Source organism: Colletotrichum abscissum (assembly GCF_030869225.1).
Source record: "Colletotrichum abscissum strain IMI 504890 chromosome Unknown Scaffold_3.1, whole genome shotgun sequence".
NCBI lineage: Eukaryota > Fungi > Ascomycota > Sordariomycetes > Glomerellales > Glomerellaceae > Colletotrichum > Colletotrichum abscissum.
The window spans coordinates 1,023,051-1,049,385 of NW_026850209.1; the positions used below are offsets into that span (position 1 = coordinate 1,023,051).

Below are 26,335 nucleotides of genomic sequence, written 5' to 3' on the forward strand. Positions count from 1 at the left end.
ATACGTACCGTTTCTGAAGCCAATGCTGCCAGTTGTCACTTCCACGGACGCCTGCCAAATGGGAGAGCCAAAAGGGATGCGACAAGTCGACACGTGGTGGTTCGGGTGAACCTCGGATCGATCCGAGTTGCATCTGGCAGCCTCTGAGCATGTAACCAACCTTTGCTGGCGGGAGCACCATTGCTGTAATATCGTAAATCATTGACGACGCCATGTTTAATATTCCAAGCATCGAAATGGGCAACTATGCGAGCAAGGTCTGTATATCAAAATGAACAGCAGAAGGTTAATGCGTCTCCATGTTCGACCCACCTGGCTGGGATATAACCGCTGCATGAATTAGTGACTGATTGGCAATCTTGGATGAGGTGAGATATGTCGATTTGGCACGACTCTATTCCGTGACTTTGGCCCATGGAATGACTCCGGTCAGGTCGGCGTAGAAACTAGGCGAACTGGCGCGGGCGGAGACAACCAGCCGGTCGAGTGATCGGTGACCGGAATGAGTGGATTTCCGGACGATCGCCGGTTGTGGAGCCATGCGGAGCACCAGTTCGGGTCAACATCCGGCAACACGCCGTATCCTACCAAGGCTATTCAGAATGCGCCCACTCCCAGAATAGCTAGGTCATGCTTATCAGAGGTGCTTGAGTCCCAGGCATCGGCTTTGAGGGCGTACAGCCATAGCAAATCATTGGTGTAGCAATGTGTTGGATACCGCGAGAGTTGTGTTACAGAGTCCGGTGCGCCTCGGCTTATCTCAGTATCTACAGATTTCGAATGCTCTCCCACACTCGCTAAAAATTGTTCGTTATACCTTTATCCCTCTCTCGAGATGGTACTCGTGAGAAACATATCACACTCATGAATCGTTCTACCTGCCGCCATTGCCTCATTCTGCTCCATTCCGTTGGCCATCAAGGTTCCCAGCGCTGAGATGGAGCCATCAGAAACATCCCGGACAGGGATCACGGCCATCGTCTCTGCCTATCATTGGCTTCACAGCTCTCTGTAGCTGGCCATCAAGGTTGACATAGCTGTAAGTGGAAGTCCCTTGTGACGAGGTGACTGAGGGAGGCAGGTTCGGGGCAATAAGTAATGAGATGGCAAACAAAACCGCCCGGATCCCGCGAGAGTTGCCTCTCTTCGACTACCTCTCGCATTACATGCTGTTCACTGGCTTTTGACTTCATCTCATCATGACAGAAGCATTCATCCACGACGTTCTCATCATCGGCGCCGGCCCCTGCGGTCTAGCCGTTGCCTCCCGCCTATGTGAACACTCTCCCTCAGCCCTCTTCACAGACGAAGAACACCAGCGGTATCACTGGATCCGCAAGTACGGCCGCCGAATGCCCCTGAAGAACAGACGAAACGGCAACATCATTGAGAAGAGGACACCGGAACGCAGCCAGCGGTACTCGACGCTGGTCTTGGACGCCACGGGCGACGAGTGGATGAACCGCTGGAACCGTCTCTTCAAGACATTCGACATCACTCACCTCCGGAGCCCCATGTTCTTCCACGTTGACCCGAGTGATCGCGACGCCCTGCTCGCCAGAGCTCACGAGAGGAACCAGGAAAATGAGTTACAGGAGCTTCGGGCGTGCGTCGGAAAGGAGATTAGCAAGCATCTGCGCAAGGCGAGGCTCAAGTCACGAAACCCAAAGTAAGCAGCAAAACCTCGCTCCTTGCACCTGTATCTCTGCACAACCGATGGTAACATGGCTTTCTCACAGACAACACGCCGTCGTTGAAGTCGACGAACGAGACCGCAAAGATTACTTCACGCCTCCCACAAACCTCTTCGCCAACCACTGCGAATGCATCGTCGACCGCTACGGCCTCCGCGAAGGCCTCATCCAAAACGAAAAGGTGGAGGATATCCAATACCGCACCGTCAAGCAAGTCTCCCCAGACGCAAACCTCTTTGCCGTTCACACAAACAAGGGAACGCACTACGCGAGAACAGTCGTCCTGGCCGTCGGCCCAGCCAACGCGCCCACGATCCCTCCCATCCTAGGCCTCAACAGTGAACCGGGTTGCGCGGCGCCGCCTCAGGTCTGCCACAGCATGCAGATCCAAAAGTTCCCCGACCCGGTCGTGCAGGCCAAGATCTCCGCAAAGAAGGCGACAAACGTCCTTGTCGTGGGCGGCGGGTTGACGTCGGCGCAGTTGTCTGACCTGGCTATCCGGCGCGGCGTGACCAAAGTCTGGCACCTCATGCGCGGCCCTTGCAAAGTGAAGCCGTTTGACATCGACCTCGCGTGGATGGGCAAATTCCGCAACGTGGAGCAGGCGTACTTTTGGTCCGCGGACTCGGATGAAGAGAGGCTGCAGCAGATTCAGAGCGCCCGAGGCGGAGGCAGCATCACGCCGCCATACCAGAAGCGGTTGAAGCAGCATATCGCAAAGGGCAGCTTGCGTCTCTTGACGAACACCAAACTATCCGAGGCTCATTTTGACGAGGAGAAGAAGGTGTGGAACGTCAAGACGGAGCCGCCGGCTGCTGATGGTGACCTGCCGGGTATGGACTTCATTTACTTTGCTACGGGCGTGCAGACGGATTATGCGAGCTTGCCGTACTTGCAGACGATGCTACGTGAGCATCCCATCCACGGCCACGGAGGCTTGCCGTGCATCGACGACGACCTGAAATGGTCAAAAGACGTGCCGCTGTTTTTGTCGGGAAGACTTGCCGCGCTACGTCTGGGACCCGGCGCGGCTAATCTCGCGGGCGCCCGGGCGGGTGCTGAGAGGATTGCGTGGGCTATCGAGGATATTCTTCCGGATCGGACTGGTGATGTACCGGGGGAGTCTGACATGAGTGATGAGAAGATGAGGTTCGTGACGGGTAGGGGGAACAGATTTGATAGCTTGATTACAGCGGGAGATGGTGATTGGTAGTAGCCTTGATGACAATTGAACGAGACAAAGATGAACAATACCTCAAGAGAGTACTTTAAGGCCATGATGGTTCCTTTAACCTCTCAATCTTTCTTCTAGCCTCAGGTGTCGAAACATGGAGTCCGTCATTCATTGAGATTATCTAGAGGGGAGCAAGCATTTGCTGGGTATGAACCAGAGGCTGCGAAATAGGCCGAATGGCCATTACAAGAGTTCTTGGAGCGACCTCATCTGGCTTCCGATACTATCAAATTCAGGTATGACCACAGACTATAAGAAAATAACCAAGACTGGCGTCTGGGATGTTAGATGTACAAACACGGTCGCTCATTCGGCTTTTTGGCTTGCTTGGGAGCAGCGTCCTCAAGTTTGGCCGCGACTCACTGAACGAACATTCCGGCCAAGACGGCTCGTTCGAATTGTAAGTATGTCCTCCACTCAACCCTTTTTCTTTATCAACACCACGCATCTTACCATCTTCCTGGGCTTCTGAGGTAATTCACATGGAGAATACGTTAGGGAAAACAGGTTGAAGAGGCAGAGTGTGGTGATATCTTCGGTGGTAGAGACACAATCTTGCTGAAGACAGAAAGGCATTTGGCCCACAGTCTTCACATCTTGGGGGAGTGCAGATCCCTCAATCAAGAGCTTCGTATCCCTTGCGGTGTAATTGTGGCGATTAGCTTCATTCGACTTTTAGCAAGTATTTATACTCATCAGGCCTGTCTCGATCGATCCGTGCGGTGTCGTTTGTGTGTCTATCCATAAACCATGTACTCCCTGTAACTCTTTGCGGCGTCAAGACAATGCCTAATGTCTATCTCCTATAGTTTTAGGACATTGGAGTGAAAAATTGGATACCACACTGCCGAACGTCACAAGTACGCGGTGTCTTAATTGACAGAACCCAATTGACATATCATCTCCGAATACGTGTTGCTGTTAGGTTTACTTTTGGCAAAAAGCTACAGGCCTAACAGGTTCATAAACACTTGGAGAGTACGAGCATGCTGAAAGGCATTCAAGCACCACTCAGACTTATCTCACCAATGGAAGAAAGCCTGCCTCAATTACCAGTCAGGACATCAGTGAGCAACATCGCTGCGTCCAGTCTGTTATACAGACTGACATAAAGTCGAATAAAGGACCTGTGACTAAGCTCCCACCATATAGGAACAACGACGTTGACCGAAAGTCCGCTTCAGTTATCTGTCGGCATTGGTCACCGGCCCGAAGTATGGCGCGGAGTCCCGTACTTCTCGGACCCGGATACATACGACATCTCCTCGATATTCGTCATCTTCCGGACCAAGCCATGTTACACCATGTCTTTGGCTATGGATGCCAGATGGCGCGTTCATAATCAAATAATCTTCAGCTATCGCAGCCCTAGTCTCCGTAAACATGCCGCGCAAGACCTACCATTCCGCCGGTTCCGCCCTGTTGGCTTCATTGACGTTCAGGTCGACTTTCTCCACTCGTATCCCATTTGACCCGAAGTGTGCTTAGTGAGATTCAGACTTTCCATTTTTCGTCTACACCACCATCTGCCGAGGTCCCAGATACACCGATGCGATAAAAAGTACCCGCGTGGCTGCGAATTAGTCTAGAACTCAATCCCGTTATCTCACTAATTTCGATATGTTCCTGGCTTGGCGAGAGGAGCTCATCTATCCGTACCGATGGCCAACTTTGGTGGCGAGTAGAAAGCACTCGAAAATAGACTCGCGCCATGTTTGGACGAAATAAGATATCCGGTATATCTGACATTTTTTCCAAGGCCACCAATAGTCCGAGGATCTAGGTACCATCAGGTACAGCACCAGATAGACCGCAGCGATTCCCCACCTCGTGTTTACAATTAGACGTATACCACACCATCGCACCACCTAATATCACCGAGGAGAATAGCCCCGAAAGCCGCGGCTTTTCCTTCACGCTTCATCTCTCTGGAACACCTACCACAGAGGGGCTTTCGCCAAGAGATCCAACATGAGCCCATGCGTCGAGCCCGCTTACCTCATCCCGAAAGCGAGAACAGAAACGACCGACGTTCGGTTCATCCGGAGACACCGACCTTGGATCTTTATTCTTCCCAGGTCTCATCCAAGACCGTAGACGAAGAGAAGGAGTGGAGAGAGAGGAAGAGGTGGAGGCCGCGTCTTCAATGCTATACTATCACCCGGGTTTCCCGCTTCGCGCGGACTCCCTCTCGCTGGCCCCCCCCCATCGGGCCGGTATGTGACAAGGTATGGCCGCTCTGTAACCATTCCTCAAGGATGCTTCAATATACTTTCTTAGACCTCACCTTGCCCTGGACCTGAGTCGAGTGCCTGGTTTTCTCTGGGCCCTTCCTCCTCTCCTCCCACTCCCACTTCGACTCCACCTCCACCTCCCGCCCCAGAGCCGCGCGCGCGGCCGCTGCGGCCCCCAACTTAATACCAAAGGCTTCTCCCACCGGCGAAAAGCTGCCATCTAGAGCTCGTATACCAGTTCCAGTCACCGGTATGAATAAACCACCAGTGATTGCAGTCCGTATTTCGGGGCGTTTCTATGGAACACAACGGCGAGCCGTCTTTCGTCGTTCTTTCTCCACGGGCAATACCTAGTTTCTGCCATGTGACAGAGGGGGCCTCGCCGGGGTCGGCCCTACCCACAACACGGATAGGTGGCGTTCTAGACCTGGAGAAAGGGCGGAAGTGCGAGGTGATCGGAGGAGTTACGCGGAGAAGATGGAGGGGTCGGGAGAGTCATGGCATGCACTGTGAATCCGGGGCAAACTCGAGTTCCCTCTTCCTTTTTGCTCGAAATGCGAGGCTCACGAACCAGGCCATTATGTCATTTTCCGCCTTTGCGACGAACGCCTCGTCGAACTAATTAGTCAACTCCATGGGGAGCCTCACTCATGCTACGCTATGAATCTCATGCTGATGAATATCGACGTTTCTCGGCTATATAGCTGTTCTTAATGAGGCGGTTCAAAGCACATCGAGTGGGTGGTTCATGAGTTTTGTGTGGAATAAAGTGTTCTCTTTTTGCCACTCAGTCGCTGACTGACACATTCGCTATCTGCCCATATAACACCAAAACCTAGATCCCTGGCCCCAAGCTCATCCAATTTACCCCAGACGCCGTCGCAATATCTCGCCATCCTCAAGAGTTTGAGTATGTGAATGTGTGAGTCCTTGTTTAGAACACTGCTCTGAAAATGTTGAACAAGAGCGATGATTTTGCGCTCTATATACAAAAAAGATGTTTTTGTTCATTCGACACTTTCGTCCACGAAACCTTTGCCAGCGCTCTTTTTGCGTAGTGTGTTGTTTCTCTCCCGCGGAATGACGATCCTGTTTCTCATCTTGCAAAGAAGAATCAAACGCTTTGTGTGGGTTGTGAACCGTAAAATCCCCCGGCTGGTATAACCTCCCAATCCGTACTGTGTCGTCGTAGTCTCTCTCGATATGTACACTCTATGTAGCCAGGTTGTTTGTAAATGCAAAAGAAAAGGGGTGAGTGTAACAACATGAAGAAACAAACTTTTGCAAGCCAGGGCCAAAGAGAACCTTACGGCATTGCAATACGCTTTCCGCTTGTCATCTCGATGACGGCAAAACTTTCATCGACAGTTCAATGCCTGATAACAATATCAAAAATTCCAAGGCGCGCTTTAATTTCGCTCAATCGGGTTCTCCCACTTGATCGGGTGCAGCAGCATGCTGCGCATGCACAAGCGACCAGAGCTGTCCTTGTGAGACTCTTCATCTTGGCCTCCGCGTAATGTGCCCTCGCCGGCACGGCCGCCGTTACCGCCACGGCCGTCCATCTGGGGGTAACCGAGCCATCGGCGCCAGAGGAGTCCGGCAAACTCTGAGTTGTAGTACCAGCTGGTACCCTTGTGGTTGTGCTCGTTCTTGAGGTCAAAGGGGCTGCCGTGACCTCCTGTAGTGCCATCGCGGCCGCCGTTGAAGGCCTTCTCGATGGTGTTAAAGGGGTACCATGCTCTATCCAGAAATACTGGGTGAGGTGCGTAAGCCGCCTTGAAGCCGTGGTGGAGAGCCATGCTGGCGGGGAACATTTCCGAGAACATGCTGTGGTGCAGACGCCACATCTCCTCATGCATGGCGGCCAAGAGTCGGCGAGATAGTCGTGAAGCTGTGACAATGGAGCATCGGCGTGGTGGCGGAGCAAAGACCATTTCGTAGCCAGTGACATCCTTGGCGAAAACCCAGCCGGATTCGTCGGCGTCGAAGAGGGGATTCAATGTAATGAGGTCGGCTTCCTCACCAACACCACACTCGTCGGGGTTGCCACCGCGGGCGCAGGAAGCGGGCAGAATGGAATGGCCAGCCTCCTCACTCTTCAGCGACATGCGACCGGGGAAAATTTGGGGGCCCAGGATGGCGCGGCGGCCAGATGCGTTGAGCTCTCTCTCGACGACACTGGCGAATTCGTTCCATGAACCGTGCTCGGCGGGGATGTAGTACTTGGATGATCGCTCCCAGAGAAGGGTGCGAGTCTGTTGCTTAGCCCAGGACCCCAGGCGGTCGAGCAATTCGTAGTATGAGCCAATGTAGCGCATATCCATCTCCCAGTTCCAGAAGTGGGCGTATTCCGGGTGCTGAAGGGCGAAGACCTGGAGGGGCATCTGGGCGCTGCGGTAAACTCCGTGAATGTCTCCATTCGAGGGATTCTCAATGGCGTCGGCGAAGTGACCCGGGTAATAAAGCTTCATCTCGGCCTCCGACCATAGAGTACAGAGCGAGTGGAATTCGGTGGGAACGTTGGCATCGAGGATACTCTGCACTACTGAGGGGTCCGACCAGATGGCAGCCTCGTTATCCTTCACATGGAGAAGAAAATGAACGCTGTACTCGCCACCAGACTTGAGGGAGAGCTCGGAGATCATCGCGCGGAAGTTGACAATGGCGAGCTGTGTCCACTCGAATCCTACGTAGGTGCGGACGACAACGGCAATTCGATCAATCTGCTTGACTCCGGTCTCGTTTGTTTCGGGCTCACTGTAAATCGAGTCGTACGTGCTCTGCTTGGTGCCATTGTTGAAACGGGCGCTGTTGCGTTCGATACATCGATCTTGCGCGACACCCCAGTCAACACGGCTGTAATCGATCTTGCCAGTCTTGGTCCAAACAATGTCAGCTCCCTCTTGTTCCGTATCTTGACCTTGAGAAGTGCCTCCCTCGCGAATGTCGTAACCAAGTCCGTAGGGGCCGTAGCGGCCGAATCGATCGAAACAAACGTCATTGCGTAGGCCGAGCACGGTGTGGGAGCCGATGGCCGGATCGGGCTGGTTTTGGGGGACACCATCAAATGCCCAAATGTCGGGGACTGCGATCTTGTCTTCCTCATCGACAAAACATTCCTTGACAGGGTGGTATTCTTTCTGATACTCAGTAGACGCGTAGTTTGGGTGAGCTGCGTAAGGGGTGGGAGTAGGAGGGGTATCATGGTAAATCGGCACGGTGGTGACGGGTGCCGGAAAAGAGTTGTTGGGATATTCAGGTGTGTGATTGGCAATGGGAACGATGGACTTCAGACCATTGAAGTAGCCATTGAGACTTTATAGCATTAGCGGATTGCTCACAACTCTTAGAAATCGACATGGCACTCACTGCTTGAACTTGAGCCATGGCGGCATGTCACTGTCGATAATGAGATCTTCCTCTGGTGGCGCCGGCCTTCCCTGCTTCTTCGGGTCACCGCCCATTCCACCTATTCTGTAATCATCTCCTAGAATCTTTCCATCTCGGGTGTATAGTGGCGTATTCAGGTACGCGAGCGCGATCAGCATAGAAATTGTCACCGTCCATATCACAACCCTGCGATACAGGCAATGGCCTAGTATCGCGCGCACCCGGAGTTTCGGTTGTGGGATCGTAGTGGCTGGCGCGGGGAGAAAGAACTCCCCCTTCTCCTGTCCTGGGGTTGACTGAAATAATGAGTTTGAGCGGGATGAACGGGTGCTGGACCGGCTGCTGCTGATGGATCGTGTCGTGCTGGTGAGTAGAGAGTGTGCTCGCTCCATGATTGCCGGAGTGAGTAGTTGGGTAATTGGGTATCACAAAAACATCTGGTGATGGAAACTTGGCCTAGCAGAAAAAAAAGATCGAATGCAAGAAGGAGTGCGAGGGAAGGGGAGTAGCGAAGGTTAATACTATAAAGAAGGGAACAAAATTGTGCGAGTGACGTTTTTGCTTCCATGTCCAGACACCGGCTCAGACCTTACTTTTCAAACAAGCCAACTCCCTGCACAGAGTGTTGGACGTATAGAAGACACAAAAACTCACATATCATGCAACAGAGCGAGCAGATGGGACCGACAAGTCGGCAGCGGGGGGGTGGTTGACCGGGCTGATCTGCGGAGAGAGAGGCAAGCAGTCGGCCTGAGTTGGGATGTCCAGGGTTCGGGGACTGCCGAGCCTCCTTGCCTCTTTGGCTCTGACTTGACTGTCCACCATTCCCACGCCAGACTGTCTCAGCTCCCAACGTCGCGGGGAGCGAGCAAGGGTTTGCCTTGAGCCGCCAAGCCGGGGACAAGGGGCCAATGAGCCTCAAGTTGTTGCGGAAGAAGTGCTTCTTCCATCCCTTCCCCAGCTTCCAAGCCCATCATCGTATCGTTTGGATTGAATGAGCTTGGCAGGTCCCGTATTCAGGAGTTGGACCCAACCTCATCGCCCATACCGGCCTTACTGAGACCATACGAGAGCTTGGTGGTATTCCAGACCCATCGCGTTCCGATATCCGAAAAATAAGGACCTTGGTGATGATCCTTCGGATACCCGCCACAGCCGGGACGCCAGCTGGACGGACGAATCTGCAGCACAGGCAAGACAGCCTTCGCGGAGCTGTATCAGAGCGTATGGGATCAGCGCCTCGATGGTAGAGGAAGGAGGAAGAGAGACTCGAGAGTGTGAGAAGGGGTTGCGCGTCCCTTGTGGGGCCCTGGCAAACCTGGCTTATGCGTAGATCCATCTGGTATAGGACCAAGAACTACCGTTGGTTAACTTGGTTCCTCTCCCACTCTGCTCGCGACACGGCACCCAAGAACAGGGAGGGTGGCTGTAGCTTGTTGCTAAAGAAAGCAACCGGGACGTGAATCGGGGCGTCGATTAAGGTGTGGACATGCAAGGAACGTGGTTGGAGCGCACGGGAGCTGCTGCATCTGAAACCGTCGACGTTGCGGCGTTGGGCGACGTTTCATGCCAAGCTCAACCCACGTTGCGAGTTTGGTGGTGCAATTTGTCAAGTTAAAGACGGAGGGCAAGCGAATTGGGGGAAAACTCCAAGAAAAAAAGACCGGCACTGGGCTTCTTCTGGGGGTGCGGAAAACCGGCGCTGGGACGGCGTGGTTCGTCGCTCCAGCCCTGTTCGTTCCATTCCATCCGCTCTGTAGCACTACAATTTTGCCGTCCGCGGATGGAGTGGGCTGTTTTGGGGCGCCACAACCCTTCAAATCGTCCAGTTCCTGTTGCGGCTCTTGTTTTGTTGGCGTTGTATTTCTGGCAGACCGAATCAGGAAGGCCATGGTCCGTAGTTGTATCGGTGTGGTCTCGTATGGTCCAAATCCTAAGAATCCCATCTTCGTTCTCTGGTACGTCGTCGTCGTAATGAACGCCACCGGAAAGCCATCTGACGGTGAGCCGAACGTAGTCTCGCCCACTCAAAGTGTATATACCGGCACAATTAGCTTCGGGCTCAGGCAAGGCGGACGCCTACGCCCTTTCAGTCGGGTCTCGCTTCAATTCGATCTTATTTCGTCCGGTCACCATTGTTGTAAGGTGGTGGGAATGCGTGACCTGTTGGCCCGCAATCCGATCCTGAACTATACGGTGAGAACACCAAGAGGCTCTCTACTTCATTCCCGTGGAAGTTTCATCCGTATGCACTCCGGCTGTTCAGCTGTCTTGGCTTCCGCTGGACCCTGTGCTTCTATTTGCAAGAGTAGTATTGCCATCTCGAGGTCTATGCGTTCCTCGTTGGCGAGGATTGAAAGCACTGACAAAGAATCGCCCCTGCAGCAGCTGATGATCAATAACAATCTGAGCCATCATATTTGCCCCAAGTAATGGCATGAGAACCACGGCTTGAGCAGTCGACAACAGATTTAGAAGTACTCAAGAACAGTAGGTTGGCCATAGTGTGCCCAAGCCGTTAATCTGTCGCCCTGCCGCCCGTCAAATTGATTGATGTTCTTTAAACTTGGAGGCCGTGAAGGGTGACGGACGGGCTTCTAGCATCCAATTCGGGCTAGTCATCGAGACTAGGGGCCCGCCATCATCAACGGGATGCCATCATAGGTTTCGACCGAGCTCTCCCAGGTCAAGTGTTCGTCGTGAAGCAATTAAACTCACCTTCTTTCGCGTGGACCAGGAAGCCTGAATAGGCATACCAGTTTCGTTTGGATTAAACCACAATGATAATTCCCGAGCCTCATGGATAGTGTTCAATATGCGTCATGCTAGGCAAGTGACACCTGGGCCTATGGGAGCCGTATAATAGAGGCATCGCGTCACTGATTGATGGTAGAGTTTTTCCGAAACTGCCTCCCTTTGAGCTTCGAATAGAACGCCTTGCAAGGTCCAAGCTGGGATTAATGGAAAATAAAGGCTGGGTTATTAGTGACGTCAGTTCCGGCCGCGGGTGCCAGTGACAGCGGGGGTATATCTGCGATGGTGCGATGACATCGTCTGTCAGCTGAAATTGTTAGAAAGCCTCGGGAGGGCGGACGGGCGAGAGTTGTGAGGAAGTTCAGGTTGGAGGGGAAGAAGGCGGGAAGGTTGTCGAGTCGAAGAAGGGAAGAGGGCATAGGCCAGGTCCCGGCGCTGGTCTTCGTGAGTCTGTTGAAGGTCTGATTGTCTGTCCTCGCCGGCCATGACTCGTCCGAGTCGCAAAGTGAGTTGGGACTTTCCAGATAGGGCGAGATCGAAACAGAGGATTGCGTGTCTATCATGGAAACACTATCCTGACGCGCGATGGATTGACCAAGATCACGACGCTCGCCCTAGATCTGAACGGCGTGTGTTTCGGTGTTTGGACGGTTCGTCGATTTTTCACCACAAGGTTATGGGGGAAACGCGAGGAGCGAAGACGGAAGTGTCAAGCGCCAATAGCCAGGGAGATCCAGACGGGAAACAACGTAGAAACTTCTTAGGCATCGGCCAGGCGCGTCCTCGTGAAGTAAATAGGCTCGACAGGTACGAAAGGCTCGTTCTAGCCAGGTCAATCGAAGGTTTGGTGAACCTTAGTTGGTAGCTGTAACCTGCAGGACTTATGTCCGTCAATGAAAGGCCCGGCATAGGTAAGTACCTTACATGGAGAGAGGAACTTGTGGGCCAGGAATCTGAACAAGTTCCCGTTGAGGCCAGCCAGCTGGGGCCAGCCGGGAGCAGCTCCAGCCTCATGATTCGACCTAAGTCACGTGCGACAGCCCGATCGCATGGAATTGAGGCTGAACATCGCCTCAGCCACACCCGTCTTGTAAGCGGAAATTGCTTAGCGTGCACCTGCCCTACCCGCACACAAGCGACATTTTCAGCAAAACGACTGAATTTCACTTCCCCCCGCCGGCCCCGACAATTTCATCGTCACGACACTCCGGCAAGCGAAATCGACAAACAGCCGCCAAGATGGGTAAGTCTTTATTGGAATGAATTGTTATGCTATTTGGGTGTTGTTGCCAGCAGCCGGATTTGATTTCAGAAGAGAAGGATTGCCGACCTCGCCGACCGTTGCGTTGCCGCCGATTTGCGATCGACAAAGACGATTGGGAACGGGGGGAATGACGCACGAATATCGACACGAAAATCAAACGACAGCCGACACCACGATAGCGTTCGACGGAGAGGATGTAGGCTCGAAAGGGATCGACCCGGCTGCGGCAATGGCACATGAATTTCGCGAGATGGACGTGTGGTCCTGACGATGGATGTTGGAGGCTGACCCTGGGTGCAGTGAACATTCCCAAGACGCGTATGACCTACTGCAAGGGCAAGGAGTGCCGCAAGCACACCCAGCACAAGGTCACCCAGTACAAGGCCGGCAAGGTATGTCTAACGACACGCGCGCGACGACCGACTCCTAGCGACGCACTCACGACACACGATCCGGACGGTTCACTAAATGATTGTTTGATGTAGGCCTCGCTGTTCGCGCAGGGAAAGAGACGTTACGACCGAAAGCAGTCCGGTTATGGTGGTCAGACCAAGCCTGTCTTCCACAAGAAGGCTAAGACCACCAAGAAGGTTGTCCTGCGGTTGGAGTGCATCAAGTGCAAGACCAAGCTCCAGCTCGCCCTGAAGCGCTGCAAGCACTTCGAGTTGGGGTATGATATCATCCCCTATCTAATGGACGCGGCCTCGAATCATATACTGACAACCCTCGTAGTGGTGACAAGAAGACCAAGGGTGCTGCCCTCGTTTTCTAAACGCATTGTGTTTTCGGTCGACCGACTTTTATGGCTCCTTTCACGGCACACGGATCATCATCAGGCTGGAACAATGGCGGCGAAGAGGGTTACCAGTTCTCATTTGAGGAACTCTACATAGGGAACAAATAAAAGCCCTTGCTTGCGAACGGATACCAAAAGCAATTCATCCAGCTTCCCTCCCCTCCTCATCCTTCACCTGCTTTCGCGCGCTTAGAGAGACCACACAACCGAAAAGAAAAAAAAGTGACAAGAGAAAATGCGGGATGCGTGGGAACTCGACAAACGGTTTGTCCTGAGGGTGGTGATCACACTCGAGGTGGGATGAACTTGTCCCTGTTGAGACATGCCCAGGCTCCCGAATCTGTGGTCGCTAGAAGATAGATGCCTTCTATGAGGCTCAACCGGTCAATCACATAACTGAGTCACGAAATAACGTTATCATGTTCAACTCCCATCCCATCTATTTGTCCAATGTGAATTAGATCCGCCGCGTCAGCTCTGCCATTCCGTCTATCCCTCATCTAGAGCTTGAGTTCGATTCTGCAACACGCCCAGGCGCCGAGGCGCCCAGCCAGGTTTCCGTCTCAGAAGCCCTCCCCTAGCTTGATCGTCCTCCCGCCTCCGTACCACAGCTGCCCATTACGAGCATCCAAACCCCTTTCCTGCCCAACAACCCACTCTCCAATCCATTCGGCACCCGGACGGTCCCAGACCTCCTTCTCAAGCCACGCGTTGATCTCGTCAATGGCCTCAACCCACTTCTGCCTCGCCTCGGGCGTATCGTGGTCCTTCTCCGTAAGGTACCGACCAAGCGTGATGTGCGCGCTCGGCACCTGGTACCTCGACTCAATCTGCACGCCCGTCGACTGCGCGAGGGTGAAGATGTCGCGGCGAAGGTGGTGGTATGAGTAATCGTCCCCCTGCACGATGGCCTGTTGCTGGGCGGTCGGCGCCGGGCGAGGGCTCAAGGGCGGCTCGCCAGAGGCCGGGAGGAAGGAGACGGCGAAGGCGGAGAGGTCGTAGGAGATCATGGGTCTTACGAGACGGGACCTGTGAGAGTAGGTGTAGTCCGTGATGTAGGGGATCGCCGAGCGCATGTTATCCGTGAGAGTGATGATTTCTTCGGGCGTCTTGGAGTGCGTCACCTCGAGAGTTGTAAGGTGCATTCGGTGTTGGGGCATGAGCCAGATACCTTTTGAAGGTTCCCGTGTTAGTCAAGGGGGTCTCTGATGACTCTTCATAGTTGCACTGTTTAGGGGTCTCACTCGGTGCCGCTTTCTTAAGCAAAGACTGCAGATAAGCCGAGAGTTGCACAATGTGATCTGGCGGCCGGGCCCAAAAGACCAAGCAGTTACGAGGGTCCTGGAAACCCGGTTCCATCTCCGGGTTTTCCAATCTCAGAAGAAAAGGGTCAATGATGAGCTCCTTGAAGTCGGGAGCAATGAACTTTTGCCTCTGCTGCTCATTTCTCTTCGTTCTGTGGGCTTGGTAGAGAGCCTGGATCTCCGCCTACGTAATTGTCACTCATCAGATTTGGAGGCTTCTTTTGACAGGCTTGCATTGGATGTTGGACTTTACTGGGTTATCATTGCAAGCTTTAATGAAGGCTTCATATGGATTTTGACCGGGCAGGATCGTGATGCCAGACAAATCTTCCAATTTGTTCTTGGCATCGGTTGAGATGAGTTCAGAGCCCATGGCGAAAGTCTGAGAAGAAAATGTCTTTTTGGAGTGTAGTGTCACTTGAATATTTCCTCAGATCTCGAGCAGATACTAGACAAAGACACGAGAATATAGGTACTCTGAGGAACGAGGCTTCGACGAGAACCGGAGCGAGAACGGAAAGTGGACGTGAGCGGAATAGGTCAAGCGCCAAGGCTGGACTTCGTATTGAGTCCCGGTGAGTCAAATAAGGACTAAAGCTGTTGACGAACCTGGATAGCTTCAGAGTGAGGTCGCCGTCACCGCCAATCAATACGCCCTTCAGCTGCACCTCGGCCGCGAACCAATCACGGACAGGGAGACGGATGGGTGCCGTCGGTCACCGGCGGAGACTGCTTTTAATGACTAAGCTATACACGCTCTGCGCGGGGTCACATGACATGGAATCCTCCCGTGGTGCCATGGCCAATCGGGTATACTGTTGCCCCTGGGGCTCATCTTGTTTTGACTTCAGGCCTCTGAATTGCAGACGAGTTTACCATGAAGCATGTTATTACCTTCACACAATCAAGTCGTGATTGCACGTTTGCCTAAATCATAATAAATCATGCCGGGGCAAGTGCTCAATCACTGCTGCAGAACATTGCAGGCCGCAGCTCTAGTGTCCCGGACGCTTTTGCTTTTGCACACGCGCAGTAGTCTAGGAGAATGGTATCGGACCTTCGAAATTCGAAGACTTGGATGACCGAACTCCAAGTGTGTATGTATACACTTTTCTCTGTTCTACTTTTACCTTCCAATTTAGCGACTAGAATTTACGAAATATGGACTTCTGTTCGTTTCTTAGGCATGCCCGGATTACGGGCATGCGAGTCGACTTTGGTGCAGAACGAAGACATCATAACTCCCACGCCTCTTTCCCCCCATTTTCTCATCTGTCTCCTTCATTAGATGTATGTCTTGCTGCATGGCTGTTCCCACGAGACATCACTCGTTTCCTTGCTGGATATACGTGTTATCGTTTCCAGCTAGATAATTCTACAAAGCACTATCGCCGTGTCTAATGTTGTTTCTTGTCTTCCCAGCTATTGTGGAAGAAGTCAGTCCCTTCCGTGACTCTTTCCGCATGGCCATTAGTATGGCCACTATGATAAGCAGTCTCAAAGCTGGATATAGCATGAGCCGACATAGGTCAGTTTACTTACGTTTGCAAGTGGCATACAATATGGCTCTATACTCGTAGCTTTCTCTTGCCATCGGCCTGCTGGTCGAAGTGATCCTTTTCGTTTACTCACGCATCGTTACCAACATCTGATGGAATGTACAAATCAAACATCAACGTCGAACCACCCATTTCTACCTTGTTCCTGTCATCTGGTGAGCTCCAAGTCTTGGATTGATGTAGTCCTCTCAAGGAGAAGGTCGGGCGTATCATGCAAATATAAGACCTGCCGTTTCGGAAGAGCCTTTCCAAGATGATAATCTCTTGCCCCCTGATGAGACACTTCAGCGAGTGTCTCAGTCTCCCAACCACCCTATGCTAGCTCCTCTTGAGAGAATCCGTCCTCATTAGCTTCAATAGTGCTCAGATGATGATCAATACTTTGCTCTGAGGATATTGAGTGGTCCCATCCTTAGATGCGCTGACTACCGGAACCAACAAATTCCTGCAGACATGTATTGAAAACAATATCATCAGTCTTAGTTCTGGTCACCGCACTTTCAACAATGAGATTATTCATTCTGTGTAGAGAGTAGCCTCTTAACTTCTTCTTCTTTTTCTGCCCTTCAACGTTGTCAGGTTGTCAAGCAGAAAGTCTCTGCGAGTAGTTCTCGCCTTGAGAGTACATCACACATCTATGACAGGCCAAAGGTTGTAGAGAAAGACCTGGCTGAAAGGCACCGACTTATTTTCCTTTCAGGGGCACTCGCCTAGACTGCAAAGACTCAAGAGTGTCTTTGCTGAGCAAGGATATCTTGCCAAGGTTAAGCACAGTCTATCTGAACTTGACGTCAATTTTGAATCATTCTCAGTGCCCTGTCTCTCGCCACATCCATTCTGGTGATACTCAGCAAAAGATACATAGATAATCAATTGCCCACACCTCTTGAGCAGAAGACTCTTCTTCTTTGAGACAGAGCTCATAGTCCTTTACTCAAAGTACGCCCTGTCTCTAGAATGTAACGGACAGATGACCAAGGGGCTCCTCTTGAAAGGCCATGGCTTCGTTAGGAAACCATCAAGTGATAGCTCTCGCCATAAAGAGCCATCAAGACGGGGAGCACCCGCCTTGTCACGCAAGTTCCTCTCATCACGAGAAGAGGCCAACTCTCAATGCCCTTTTGCGGGGCCTCTCACACAATGTTCCCGTCTCCCTCCTCAGGGGCACCCGCCTTGTAAGACGTCCTCAGGAGATAGCTCTCGCCCCGAATAGCTTCAAACGTCGAGGGCACCCGCCTTCTTGAGTCTAACCCTCTTCTCCGCTCTGAAGGCGGGAGCACATGACTTTTCGTGGGACCTCCCACAAAGATTCTTCCATCCACCTTGAGCCTGGAAAACCCCCCAAAACTTTTCCACTTTCCACTTACCTCTCTTCTTCCCTCTTCTCAACACTCTCATCACTCTTACTGAGCTTCATCGCTTTGCCAGCTTCTGCCACACACCAAACCAGACCAAGTTCTTCTTCCTTTTGTTTCATCATCAACATCATCAGAAGCCCTCAGAGATCATCAAACTCTGCTGATTTTGGGGGTGTTTTGGCTGTATCTCGTCGTTGGTACATACCTCACTTGACCGCTCTACCCAGACTTCCCCTTTTTTTCTTTGACCACCTCGAAAAAACCTCCTGTGGCAGACGTCTCTGTTGTCAGCTCATTGCTCTTTCGCAAGTATGGATTTCCCCTTTGGCCAAGATGAGCAGGGAAATCCTCTCCCGGATCCCGATCCCGCGAATATTCTTGGCCCCAATCCCGACGAAGGATGGCCTAAGGATGAACATCCACAACAAGGGAGCCGTCAGGTTGTCGGTGGTTTTCTCGAAGATCTCCCTGACCTCGATGATCTTGACGCTCACCTTAGGGACCCTGGCTCATTTGCTTTGAGTATCGACTTCCACGCGAGTTTCGAGGGGATTTTGCCTCCCCTCGCTTCTCCAAACGGTTCGGCCAACCAGGGCTTGGGCCCGACAGTCCTCCCAGAACCTGAACAGGCCAAGAATAACAGCAATGACCTCGCCTATGGGCCCGGCAATGGCCACGCCGCCATGGAGCAATTTTACACTGATGACGAGGGCCGCTTATGGTTTCTTAACAGCCAAGACTACGACAGTAATGGCCAACTCATCGCGACTTACAGGTACATCGACGATAATGGGGATCAGTGGACGCGCCAACAGATTGTACCCCTGATACCATCTGAGCAGACCTTCGGCCAGGATAACGATCGCCATGACGACCCTATGGTTCAACAAAACCAGGACTTGATGCACAGTCAAGGCTTCAATCAAGGCTCTCCATCCTATGTTCCAGTCGGACCTCCAGTCGAAGATTACTATGGTGGCCAACATGGTGGCTCCACCTCGCAGGGACTATATGATAGCCTTGCCCCCAAGGCTTCTCGCTTGACTGCTGAGTCTCCGTCGGGTTCTGCATATCGGTCGGTGTATTCGCCTCGCGTGGGTTCTCATACTCACGTGATTTCGGGTCGCGCAGCTTGTACACCTGGACTCAATTTTACAACCCATTCACCTTCTGGATCTCAGTCCACTTCAGCGAATTCAGAACCCGGAGCAAATTCCACACCTCAGCCCACCATGGATCAAGCAGTGCCTGTTCTGGTCATGGATGAGCGATCTGTGAACCGCCCGCGCGACGCCTTTCCAATCATCTTCGACAAGGCATTGAAGCTCGGTCTGAGAAAGCTCCTCGATGCCGGCGGCGTGTCGTTCAGGATTGCGACCATGTGCTCCGGCACGGATGGTCCCATCCTGGCTCTACGCGAGTTCGTTGAAGCGGCCACCGCCTGCGGCTATCCGGGACTCCTTCAGTGCAATCATGTCTTCAGCGTTGAGATCGAACCGTTCAAACAAGCCTTCATTCGTCGCAATGCAGCTCCTTCAGGCCCGATCTTTCGCAATGTCGTCGACGTTGGCATGCCCGGAGCTACTCAGGCGTAAGTTCTTCAGCCCTCACCAGCGTTCTCTCATGTACTGACAGTAATGTAGTATGACGGCTTCCGGAGCCATGGCCGATATCCCTCTGGGAATCGACATTCTCATTGCTGGAAGCTCTTGCGTCGACTTTTCGAGCCTGAACTACGCCAAGAACGACAAGAAGAAGAATTCTGGTCTCAACAAGCTTTTTGAGCGATTCAAGGGCAGGGGCATCTCAGCCATTCAACAGGACGACCCGATGGCCAGTCAAGTTGTCGATGGCCTTCAACAAATCTTCGAGAGCATCAAAGATGAGAAGGGAGAGTCAACCAAAACTTTCCTGTCCATTCTCATGTACACCCACGCACATCGGCCCAAAATCGTCATCTTGGAGAACGTTACAAGAGCTCCGTGGGACCAATTCAGGGACTTCTGGCTGCCAAGCATCGGATACGTGGCGGGGTATGTCCAGGTCGACTCCAAGAACTTTTTGGTCCCTCAAACGAGGCAGAGGAAATATCTGCTCGGGGTGGATGCTCGCTACTATGGAAACAAGGCCGAGGATATCGTCAACACATGGGTCAAACTCATGGACATTACGCAGTGGTTCAAGAATCCGCCTGACCTCCAGAAGTTCTTGCTTCCCCCGTCTGATCCGCGTGTGCTTCAGACTCGATTCCAGTTGGAACGAACGCTGCTCTCGAAGCCGAAGAGGGACGTCGAGGCTGTTCATTGTGCTGCCGATCATAGGTTGGCACGTCGAAAGGAAGAGCTCGGCACGTCGAACCCGTATACTCGGATGGATGACAGAGGCAACGTTCAGCCCCGCGAGGACACCTGGCAGGGCGTCATCTCAGTCTATACTTGGCGAATGCAGGATCTCCTAGACATCGAGTACCTGAGAGCACAGAAGAAGGGGTACGACTTCACCCACAAAATGTTCATTCTTGACGTCGGACAGAACGTGGATCGACAGAGCGGAAGGCTGGGGGTAATTCCGTGTGTTCTTCCCTCAGCTGATCTCTTCATCTCGTACGACGGCCGTCCTCTCCTCGGACTCGAGTGTCTCGCTGTGCAGGGCATTCCCGTTGACCGCATCTCGCTTTCGGTCGAGGGGGAAAACCAGCTCAAGGACCTTGCCGGAAACGCCATGACGACCACCGTGGCCGGTGCAGCTATCCTCTGTGCCCTCATTGCCGAGTTCAGGTTCAAGACGAAGGCAAGCAACAGGCACTTGCAGGGCCTCGCTCAAGCCACCCCGCTGCTGCCTAGCAGCGTCGTTCATCAGACCTCGACTGACGAGGCCGGACCTTCCAATTTGTTGGATTCTTTCCTTACCCTGGACCCCTCCTCTCTTGGACGCAAAACCCACACATCTGCCAGCAGAAAAGGAAAAGAAATCGATCGATCATTTTCTGCCTCGCAAACTACTCCCAACAAGATGGCTTGGCAGGAGATCGTCTCCTCCGGCTGGGACGGCAATAGATCAGTCGAGTTTTTCTGCACTCTCTGCCTCAATGGATGCCGGAAATGTCGCTGCGACGCCTTCCGCAAGCATCAACATACCGGTGTTTATCTGCGATGCAAGGACTGCAATGAGACGCGCTGCCAAAGCTGTGCTGGAAATCCGGACCACAACTTTGATAGGGCTAACCCCATCGACGACGAGGTGTCAATCGGCAGAAGTTTGGCTCAAGAGCTTGCGATTGCTGCTTTGCCAGCTCATCTCTACATCGATTGGGCAGGTACCGATACCGCTCACAGTGTCGATATTCTCCACGAACTCGACAAGCAGATGTTCAGCGATCACCTCGAGGCTTTACATCGCGCAATCCAGACGTGCGCAGGCGGAGTTCATTACTACCAGACGGACCTCAAGTTCAGAGACGACCTGACTGTGACTTACGAATCCGAAAAGTCAATCATCGTCGTTGTCATCACCGGAAAGGACGTTACGTGGAGCATGCATCTGAGACCCGTCTATATCGAATTCGGGCGCCCATCGATTCGGAACGATACCTCAGCCAGCGAAGTGGCAATTCAATTGACTGCTCTAGGTTACGACCTTCGCCAGCCTCTCTTGAAAGCAGTACTCACCGACCATGACGCGGATTTCACTCCTATGGCAGACAGCTAGAAGCTGTTTGTCCAATGCGAAATCAACGTGGATCTGGTTCAAGAACGCGCCAACGATGGGAGGATGAACGGTTTCACCCAGAAGCTTATTGAAGTCAACGGCCTTGCACCCTATTTAGTGAACGAAATCACGAATGTCATCAACGGGGACTACCACTTTACAGATAAGTGCGCAACCCCATTGGGGCTTCTCTTCACCAAGCACGATCCTCTCAGCCCCGTCTACATGATGCTCCAGACGAATTGTAACGGAGCTGCCGGAACCGACCGATGGGTCTTGACGAAGAACCCTAGAAAGCTTGAGCCGGATCAAGTGCGAGATATCATCTGCGTTTTCCCCAAAGGGTTCAAGCACCAAGAAGAACAGCCTCCGGGCTCTATAGTGTCGGCCGTGTTGCCTGGCGTGTACACGTCTCTGCCGTCCGCCCTGGGTATCACCGTCCACGAGCGTGATCCAGCCGTACATGTTGGCCTCAAAGATTTGCAGGAGCAGGCTATCATGAACATCGACTGTCAATCTTCGATCCCGTCCATCATGATCAAAATGGACAAGACCGACATGCACTTTCCAGTCAAGTCGCTCCTCACTCAGTTGACTCCCCCTTCTGGTACAAACAGCATGGCAGCTTCGTCCGATATCTGGTTCACGATTGCCCAGCACGACATCAAGGATGCATTGGCACTGGCGTCTTCTGCCATCAACAAGTTGCCGGCCTCAGTATGTGCTGGACTTCTTACAGTTAGCGACATCGTGCTGGATTCTGGTGATGCGTGCTACAAATGCTCGCCGACCGCTCCAAAGGCTCTTCATCACTGGGATGCGGATGGCAGCGTTGTACGAATCGAGAACGAGGCAGTGGCGACTCAAGCGGAGCAGGCTATGTTGCGACGACCAGCTCCTCTTGAGATCCAGGCCCGACTGGAGCTGAGTGAAGCTGACGAATACAATGTGCTGAGCATGAGAATTCTGCTAAACCCAGCGTCGCTGGCGCACCGGGCGCATGGTTACTTCCCGGTCGACAAGGACATCATGTCGCCCATGGTTCGCTCAACTCGCGGAAGTGGCAATTTCCGTGTGGAAACGAGCTATCACGAGCCCAGCCTGAAGGGATTGCCCCCCTTCAAGGACAGCATGGTCGCCGTTCAGGCAGATTCCTATCCTCCTCAGGGCGTCTTCCGGACGCCCCGGTTTCTGCAGAATGGAATGATGCTTCGACAAGATCAAGTCGAGGCTTGTCAGTGGATGCTGCACCGCGAACAAGACGAACCGTTCACTGAAAGGGAATTCGAGGAGCGTGTTCTTCCATCTGTGAACGTGCGCTTAAGTGCTGTTGCCGAGCTTGAGAATTATGCCCGAGGAGGTGTCCTTGCACACGACATCGGCTACGGCAAGACTATAGTTACACTTGGTCTTGTTGATCATACAACGACTCGATCGCATGCAGAGTTTTCTATTCTAGAGCGTTCCAAGTGGTTGGGAACCACGGCGTTCATTCACATCAAGGCCACTTTGGTCATCGTGCCACCCCATATTGTGTCGCAATGGGCCAAAGAAGCTAAGAGATTTGTTCGTCAGCTCAGAGTCCTGGTGCTCACCAAAACGACTGATATCTCACGGGAGAGCATGGAAGCAGCAGACATCATCATTGTCAGCAGCACTCTGATGTCTTCCGAGAAAAACATTGACAAGCTCGCTGCGATCGCCCAAATGCCATCGATCCGTCAGAAGAGATCGAACCGAGACTCCCAGGACTGGCATTACGAAGTGGTTGAAACCATCAAGCATGCCGCCTATGACCACAGCAACCCTGACAACCCGAACAATGCTCATGTCGAGGCGAGAATCCAAGGCCGCCGCACCATCAGCAATGATTGGGTCCGGAAAGCCGCAGCCGACATAGTGGGAGCTAGCGATCGGAAGACGCAGCAAACCGCCAAGGCGACACCCAAAAAGAAGAAGGGCAAGGCAGCAAAGCCCAAGACGGCCGTCACCATTGATGTGAAGGAGGCCTTCCAGAACGGCGAGGTACTTGAAATGTACACTTACCGCCGCGTGGTCTTTGATGAGTTCTCGTATGAGAACACATCCGTTGCAACCTTCTTCCAGAACGCTGTCGCGTCCTCGAAATGGATCCTCTCAGGTACACCGCCTACCATCAACCTCGGTCAAATCTGCGAGACTGGAGCGTTGCTCAATGTTCATGTTGCGCGACCGACGCCATCAATGCCGGGATTCTTCCCCAATGCCACGACTGGGCCCAAGGTATCCGAACTGACTGACGCCGAAACATTCCGCAGCTACACAGAGCCCTTGTCCGCTCAGCTCGCGGCCGATCGCCATGATCAGGGACAGCAATTCCTTCTTCACTACTTGCGGAAGAACAAGATGGAGATTCCAGGAGTGGAAATAACCGAGGCCGCCTGCTTCACTCCCATGAACACTCAAGAAGCCTTGGTATACAATCTTGTACAACAGGTTCTTCGTGATGCAAAGTGGGACGTCGATGGCATGCCCTGTGGTCTTGATACTTTCCTTCGCACCATCTTGAACGAAGAAATGACCCAGAGGGCCGGTTCAAAGGTCAAGGCTGCCGGAAAATCTATCTGGTCGGATGCAGTCAACGCGTTAGTTCTCTTGTCTTCGTTGTCCGTTTCTTCCGGCCGAAAGGGATTCGAGGGCATGGGTTGGACAGAACCTAACGCGAAGCTGACTCTGGAGCGTCTCAGCAACCAAGCGTCTGCTGCAGCTGGTGATCACCTTTCCCGTTGCACCCGGATTCTGGTATCTCTCTTCGACAAAATGATGTACCTGGCGAATATGGTCAGCAACGATGCTGATACAGGCAGTGGAAAAGCTAAAAAAGATGCCTACTTTGGTCATATGGAGGAGATTTTCGATTTCATGAGGAACACCAACGGCGACTCTGATGATAGTGCGTTCATCAACTATCTCCATGATGCGATCGTCTACCGAAACTCGATCCGCCCAGATTACATTCCTACTCGAGAGAACTATTGGGACTGCAACTTATGGTCCGAGTGGATGGGTGGCCCTGGAACATACAATTCTGCCCATTGGTGGCTTCTCGACTCGGATCACGACTTGTCCGATGGTGAGTTGGACAGCTTGCAGAACCGGTGGGTCGGCTCTGGTGGTGACCAGAGCGATGACCGAGAGGCTCTCATCGACCTCATTCGCCAAGAGCAGGACAGCCAGGATAAACGCGAGGAAATGGCTTTGGCTATTGGACTGAAGGACACCGGCGACATGACGGCTCAGCTTCAAAAGCATTTCGATGGAAAAGCCACCAAAGACGACTATGAATTCGGCATTCAGATTCCAGCTCACCGACCACAGAAGGGCAAGACGATTAAACCCCGTGGACAGGCCATTGACGAGACTTTGAACAGTTTCATCTTGGTTGTGCAAAGCGTCCAGGCTGGCATCAAGCTCACGACGGAGGCATGGCGGCGCTGCATGTTTCTGATGAAGTTGAACCATGTTCTTCATGGAAGCCATAGCCCGCTGTCCACCACCTGCAACGTCTGTGATCGCGTTACTGCCGATTCTGACATGTTTCATTCTATTGCATGCGGTCACTCGCTTTGCAAGTACTGCTTTGATGCTTTCACTGAGGCTGGTGGTCAAATGTGCCCCATGCAAAGCTGCAAGGCATTCAGTCGTGGATCATTTGTCCCTAGCGAGATATTTGCCACGCCCGCCAACCTGCAGCACGATCTTTCGGCCGTTCCCAGTGCCAAGGTATCCGACATGGAGAACGTCATGTTCAACAATGTCCTTGATGACGAGAAGGTCCTGATCTTTGCTGCGTACGCGGGCATCAAGAAAGAGGTCTACGACCACCTCATTCGCAGCGACAACGGCTTTAGCGTTTACATGACCGACGGAGGCGATGAGGACTCGAATCAGATTGAGGCATTCAAAGCGCACCATGGAAAGGCCGTTCTGATCCAGAGTCTCATGTCTTCGGAGTCCGCTGGCACAAATTTGACCGAGGCGAACCATCTCATGTTTGCTGGAGTTCTGTATACAGACTCGGACAGCTACGACATGTACATGAGACAGGCCAAGGGACGTCTCATTCGATATGGACAGAAGCGTCCCGTCTTCGTCTATCACTTCATCACCCCGGCTACGCTTGAATTTGATATCTTCAACAAGCGTCATGGTAACCGCATCCGCCACTTCGGTGAGGAAGGACGCATTGCTATCCCGGTCACTGAGGACGGAGAGAAGGACCCGAGATTCCCTCTGTATTTCCGTCCATACTTGGAGACCGCATCGATGGAGAAGCTTCTGCGCTCCGTGGAATTCGAGGAGTACGAGAAGTGAATGGCAACCCAGGATGGCGGCGCATCGACTGCAAGAGTCTGATGAAAATGTCTCATTCACGTTGCCAAAGTTTCGGCAAGGGCGATGACTTCCGAGTTCGCTCAGTTCGGGAGGTTTGGGAGAGGGACTTGGAATGAGAGGTTTGGAATGGGGGGTTTGGTACGGGAGGTCTGGAGAGGGAAGTTTGGCAACTTGTTTTCGGAGGGGATTCTTAATGCTGTTTGAGTACATCACGTTTGGACCGGCCGAAGGTGGGAGGCGGATATCGAACGATGGGAACGAATCTGGTTTGTTTGCAGGGCTCGAGTTTGACAAGGTAGCACAGAAAATATCTAAAGATCATTTGATCACCAAAACGACGTTCCACGTAATTCTCAATCGCCTATCGAGGGCGTGATGGAGAGAGCCAAGCAGCAATAGTTGCCCAGCATGACTTGGCGACTGTGTAAAGTTTCATACCCTCGTGACCTTCCGCCTCTACGTGAAATCGTGGCCAATTTGATAGCATTTCTAGCTGGTTGAACCGCCCCTTTGCCCAGTCACAGAGGCGCCGCCTTGCACTCTTTCAACATGCCGAGGCAGACTCGGGCTGGGTTCCCTTCCCTTGCTGAACAGACATCGTACACACAAGCGCCATCATCAAGTGTTCCCCATCGCCATTGACTTGCCGCCCTCCCGCGGCAA

At 52.7% G+C, this 26,335-nt stretch overlaps 6 protein-coding genes across 6 annotated transcripts; 4 read left to right on the forward strand and 2 right to left on the reverse strand.

Moving 5' to 3' along the window:
• Positions 1-1,199: 1,199 nt before the first annotated feature.
• CABS01_01672 (FAD binding domain-containing protein) lies at positions 1,200-2,907 on the forward strand (the record flags this gene model as incomplete). Its single annotated transcript, XM_060535052.1, has 2 exons — positions 1,200-1,669; positions 1,740-2,907. The coding sequence occupies 2 exons, from the start codon at positions 1,200-1,202 to the stop codon at positions 2,905-2,907; spliced, it is 1,638 nt and encodes a 545-aa protein (XP_060398241.1).
• Positions 2,908-6,571: 3,664 nt separating this feature from the next.
• CABS01_01673 (uncharacterized protein) lies at positions 6,572-8,947 on the reverse strand (the record flags this gene model as incomplete). The annotated part of the gene is made up of 2 exons (XM_060535053.1): positions 6,572-8,480; positions 8,535-8,947. 2 exons carry the CDS (start codon positions 8,945-8,947, stop codon positions 6,572-6,574), a joined length of 2,322 nt encoding a protein of 773 aa, XP_060398242.1.
• Positions 8,948-10,121: 1,174 nt separating this feature from the next.
• Positions 10,122-10,988, forward strand: CABS01_01674 (uncharacterized protein; the record flags this gene model as incomplete). The annotated part of the gene is made up of 1 exon (XM_060535054.1): positions 10,122-10,988. The coding sequence occupies one exon, from the start codon at positions 10,122-10,124 to the stop codon at positions 10,986-10,988; it is 867 nt and encodes a 288-aa protein (XP_060398243.1).
• Positions 10,989-12,548: 1,560 nt separating this feature from the next.
• Positions 12,549-13,345, forward strand: CABS01_01675 (60S ribosomal protein L44; the record flags this gene model as incomplete). The annotated part of the gene is made up of 4 exons (XM_060535055.1): positions 12,549-12,552; positions 12,874-12,965; positions 13,059-13,243; positions 13,306-13,345. 4 exons carry the CDS (start codon positions 12,549-12,551, stop codon positions 13,343-13,345), a joined length of 321 nt encoding a protein of 106 aa, XP_060398244.1.
• A 587-nt stretch (positions 13,346-13,932) lies between these two features.
• Positions 13,933-15,046, reverse strand: CABS01_01676 (uncharacterized protein; the record flags this gene model as incomplete). Its single annotated transcript, XM_060535056.1, has 3 exons — positions 13,933-14,540; positions 14,614-14,857; positions 14,927-15,046. 3 exons carry the CDS (start codon positions 15,044-15,046, stop codon positions 13,933-13,935), a joined length of 972 nt encoding a protein of 323 aa, XP_060398245.1.
• A 2,855-nt stretch (positions 15,047-17,901) lies between these two features.
• Positions 17,902-25,651, forward strand: CABS01_01677 (SNF2 super family protein; the record flags this gene model as incomplete). The annotated part of the gene is made up of 4 exons (XM_060535057.1): positions 17,902-18,684; positions 18,772-19,181; positions 19,234-21,193; positions 21,299-25,651. The coding sequence occupies 4 exons, from the start codon at positions 17,902-17,904 to the stop codon at positions 25,649-25,651; spliced, it is 7,506 nt and encodes a 2,501-aa protein (XP_060398246.1).
• Positions 25,652-26,335: the final 684 nt, after the last annotated feature.